Source organism: Paramacrobiotus metropolitanus, unplaced genomic scaffold (genome assembly GCF_019649055.1).
Source record: "Paramacrobiotus metropolitanus isolate TYO unplaced genomic scaffold, Prichtersi_v1.0 Parri_scaffold0000038, whole genome shotgun sequence".
NCBI lineage: Eukaryota > Metazoa > Tardigrada > Eutardigrada > Parachela > Macrobiotidae > Paramacrobiotus > Paramacrobiotus metropolitanus.
Window position 1 is genome coordinate 945,402 of NW_026570258.1, and position 4,888 is coordinate 950,289.

Genomic DNA, 4,888 nt, shown 5'->3' on the forward strand with positions numbered 1-4,888 from the left:
TCCCTTATTGGCCGGAAACTTCAAAGTCCTTCGCTCGGCTTGGTCGTATCCTGTGCCAATGACAAACTCAGAACGACTGTTAACTGTACAATGTGTACCTTTACGGTTCGGCCAATAAAATGTGAGGGTAATGGAATATCCAAACCAGACCATTCGATCACGTCTTGACCGTTAAATGTTAAGGCTTTTATATGAACCCATTCTTCGGTCGTCTGTGTGCCACTCTCGACATCACTAACAACAGCGCTAAAATTAAGCGGATTGCCCACAACAATGAAGGAAATGTGGACCTCCGACCCGTTGACCACCGTAAAAGACGGGCTTTCCAGCGCTCCTTCCTGGTTCGTTTCGAAACTGTTTTCAAGAACATGAATTTTCAGTGCTGTAAGCGGTGCATAGCCACCTTCACTCTGGACTTCGGCTGTGCCGCAGCGGACATCTGCAGTGGATTCTGGAGCGGATAGGCACTGCCATCCACAGAAGTTACCCGTTCCGCTTTGTGCCAATCTTGAGTCGCACGTAACCGTCAAGCTCGGAAATTCATGACCTGTTTGACAGTCCAAAATAGGAACGTTCTCATTGCTGGTAGTCATACTTTCCGCCTCATTTTCAACAATGAATTCGTCGATCCATAAAGCCATTCTAGGATACCTGCGCAACTTGATACAAGTTAACCATATTCACACGTTTAAGGTACGCATAGAAGTTAATTATTGCTTTCTCTATCAGTAAAGTTCACTTCTGTTTTTTCATGCCCCTCCTTAAATCTTAGGCTCGAGCTGATTGACTAATCCTTTTGAGCTATGTTAAAATTTTGGCTGTTCATAAATCTTAGGAAAAAATTAAGCAGTCTAATATTGGTAGGACGCTTACGATAGAAATTGTGCGTAAAACGCTAGCCGAAATCGACCTGGCAGGCACAAGGCAATACGCGCAGGGAACCACCGGCTTCGCTGTTGCGCCAAGGGCATCTGCGGTCGCATCTTAAAACTCCATAAAATGACGCTGTCACCCTCCGCATACTCAGCGTGCATGGCAGCCCGATCAACATGCACATTACCCCGGTAATAAAAGAACAGCTGCGTGGGTCGCCGCTGTGTGATCACCGATGTAAAGAATGGTCCAGCGTGCCACCGAAACGTACTATCATCGTCCACCGGAAGTGTTTGTATGACTAGTGCGCCCTCTCCAATGAGCGGCACCCGCGCGTTTTCGTCGCGGTAATTAACCGTCACCTCCCGGGCAATGGCTGCATGCCCCAGGGTGTCGTTGGGCGAGAGCTGCCAGGCACAGAAATTCCGGTCAAAGCTGCAGGTGATTGTCTTACTTAACGGGTACTCCGCTGTCATCGGTTCATCAGGAATAGCGACGCAGTCGGTACCGGCGTACATCACTTCGGCTTCGTTTGCCACGTAGACCTCCCGCAACTCTATGAACTGGCTGCTCTGTAAGATGACTTGAACAACGATACGGCCGTTGATCGTAGCGGGAAGATTGTCTTCTTTGGTATTCGGCCGAACAACTAATTGCCGGTCTTGGGTTATGAGTAGAACTTTAAGCTCACTGAGTTCCGGTTTAGTGGGACGATTTTGAAGAAAATCTATTGAAAATTTTGTGGGATGTAGAATAGTCACACAGGGACTAAGCAGGCGCGCTGCGATGAGGTGCATATCCATAGGATTCTCTGCCACCGGAAATGGATTATCACCGGAATTTCGACGCACGAATCTGTAGAAAAATAAATTTTAAAAATTTTTGAAGTTAGAATAATGAGAAGCAAAGATCGCTATAAAATTTGCAGGAACGATGCATCGAACGGAACTTCCGTATCTGCTTGTCATTCAGTTGCCTTAATTACTTACAACTTACAAGCAATCAGGCTCTTCGATAACAGCACGTTGAAAAAAATCTACAGAAACTTTTGCCATGCCAAAGTCTCTAAAAACCAGTGTAGTGTAGTGGCTACGCGCCATATTAGCACGTAGCAACCCGCATGGCTGTGTTGACCTGTAGCGGACGCATTTTATGTGGTACTACGAGTATTTCCTTATTCAGTATCTATCCGGCCAGAGTGGCACAATAAACATCTGTGCCAAGACGTGACAATTGGCGTGAAGTGTAGTATTCTCTGAACTCTTAAGCGGGAAAGGAGAAGAGGAAAGCGAGCGCTATATAATAAGAGATCGAAAATGACGACCACAACCGATCAATTGACCAAGTTCAATCCGGAAACCATGGACTGGAAGGCGTGGAAGTTTTTGTATGATAATTATACTGTGCTGACCGACCTTCATACGGACAAGCACCGTGCCTTGCTAATAAACAGTCTGGACACGAAGGCCCTGCAGCTTTTAGTTTCGATGTGCAAACCCAAGATGCCGTCCGACTTCACACTGGGTGAACTGGTCACGAAGCTGGAAACGGCCTACGCCCCGTACACAAACCAAATAACCGAGTGGGCGCTGTTCTTCAGTCTTCGGCAGGACGAAAAAGAAAGCCTGGTGGACTTCGCGACACGTTTACGTGACAAAACGATCCTATGCGACTTCCCGGCAACAGTGCTGGAGAAGAATTTAAGTGCTGTGCTCGTGGCAGGCGTCAAAAGCGACGCAACGAGACGCTACCTAATGCTGCAAGAGCTGAAGACGTTCGACGCCGCCCTCCAAATTGCTATCAAATATGAAACAAGCGTGAAAGAGGCGAGAAAAACTAACGTGGAAGAGAATGTGGTGAACCGTATTAAGAAGCGAGAAACAACAGTGAAGAAAGAGGATAAGAGCAGGAGAGAGAAGAGACAAGAAGAGAATGAAGAAGAAAGTGGAAGTGACGAAGAGATGCCGTCCCGGCGGAAGTGTAAAAGATGTGGATCCTGGCGGCATACGCCCGAAGAATGCTGGTATAAAAACACCAGGTGCAATGCTTGCGGCATGAAAGGCCACATAGAGAGGGCATGCCAGCAGAAGGACAAGAAGAAGAAGGAAAAGGTCGATACCGTCTACAATGTCGAAGAAGACTATTTCGACATTTTGCCATAATGTTCTGCTTTTTCACTTCATTTTAAGGGTGAAGGTGTAGTGTAGTGGCTACGCGCCATATTAGCACGTAGCAACCCGCATGGCTGTGTTGACCTGTAGCGGACGCATTTTATGTGGTACTACGAGTATTTCCTTATTCAGTATCTATCCGGCCAGAGTGGCACAATAAACATCTGTGCCAAGACGTGACAACCAGACAGACGGCTTTTGCACCTACTAAATTATGTAAGTTGACATAATAAAATGAATAAAATAATTATTATTACTGGGAAAAAGCTGATTTCTGATTGGACCACTCGCATAAGCCATTCTGAAAGCGACAGGAGAGGCGTGGCCGTTGTGCCACCGGTCTAGCTTCAACATCACGATCTTCGCCGAAGTACACGATATCGTCCAGTGCTACCAAACCACCTCGCTGGTTGATCTTGGTGACAAAGCGGAAATACCAACCATACTCCACAAAAACTGGAATCTCCACGTACGCCCACGTAACGTCATGCGTTCCCAACGGACGCAGCCGTTCCCATACGATCACTGGGGACTCCGTCCCACTTGGATCGATTAAGTGAAGAAAGACCGAATCATAACCGGTCCGCAGGGAATACCAGAAAGCCAGCGATGTATTCTGCGGCATCGGTATTTGTACAGGGACACTGGACAGAACGTGTTCTTCCTGGATTTGGGATGTACTGACAAAGGTTTGGTTGTGCACAGCGAGCGCCTCACTGGGACTGGTTAGAATCCAAGGAGCGGGACCGGTGTTTGTCCATCCACATAAATCAGTATCGAAATCGCAAGAGATTTGGCTGACCATTCCGAGGATGTTGAGATGATCCACGGCTGCAACAGATTTTTGTTTACTCACATTGAAAAAATTTTTATCGACGTTGTTGGCATAATCCTGTAGAAAAATTTTCACATTTTCTCTCCCTTACCAAAAAGAAAGCAGATTAGTTTCACTAAATCTAGGGAGTGCAGCATTTCAGTTGGTTTTCCATGCAAAAGTGTGATAACTACGGCGGTTACTACGCATTTACAAATTAATAACTTTCTTGTATCGTATGTGAACATAGTATTTGTAAGGTAAAGCGTAGCGCGGCAGGAAAGACACTGCTCCTTTAATCTATTCGGGTCACTTCTATATCTACATCAGAGAGCCGCGTGGAACGTTTTCGTTGCAACACAAACCGGTGAGTCGGTGACTGATAGTCAACACTAATATTATGACAGCGTTCGAGAATACATCACTATTACCGGCTTTTCTGCTTGGTAAACTGTGCGTCAGGATAACTGTCATAACTAAATATATTTCCGCGTGGCGTCGCTGTACTAACCCTTTCTCGCACGCTGTTCCTGAAGGAAAACTTGCATTTCTACTGTATTTTCCCTGCTTTTGGAAATTCTGTAGTACTTTTTGGTGATTTTGTAGTAAAGCTACTGCATGAAAAACATGCTACCGTCGCGTTTTTACTAATGGTAAGATATCACCTTTTGTTGAATGGTTTGGCATCTACTCTAGACGTCTAATATGATTGTTAGGCAGTGTAGTGTTACTGCCCCTACATTACGTTTTTCTGATGGCTTTTATAGTTTTATTTCACACCTTAATTCTGCTATACGATTACCAACCAAGTTTAATTTCGTGCACTGCATCTTGCAAAGAAACCCGTACAAATCAGAAATCACCAATTCTAAAAAACCCGCCATGTCTCGCAGTAAGGTTTTAAGGCGGTAGTTCCAATGTCACACATCACAAGAAGCACAACATCTTTTTGCGATCTATTGTTATTCAAGCCCTTATTCCAGTCAATCACAAAGCAAAGCAACTAAAATAATAAGTACACGCCCACGGA

At 45.5% G+C, this 4,888-nt stretch overlaps 1 protein-coding gene across 1 annotated transcript; it reads left to right on the forward strand.

Moving 5' to 3' along the window:
- Positions 1-2,189: 2,189 nt before the first annotated feature.
- On the forward strand, positions 2,190-3,035 carry LOC129589957 (uncharacterized). The gene has a single exon (XM_055484900.1). It carries the CDS (start codon positions 2,190-2,192, stop codon positions 3,033-3,035), a length of 846 nt encoding a protein of 281 aa, XP_055340875.1.
- Positions 3,036-4,888: the final 1,853 nt, after the last annotated feature.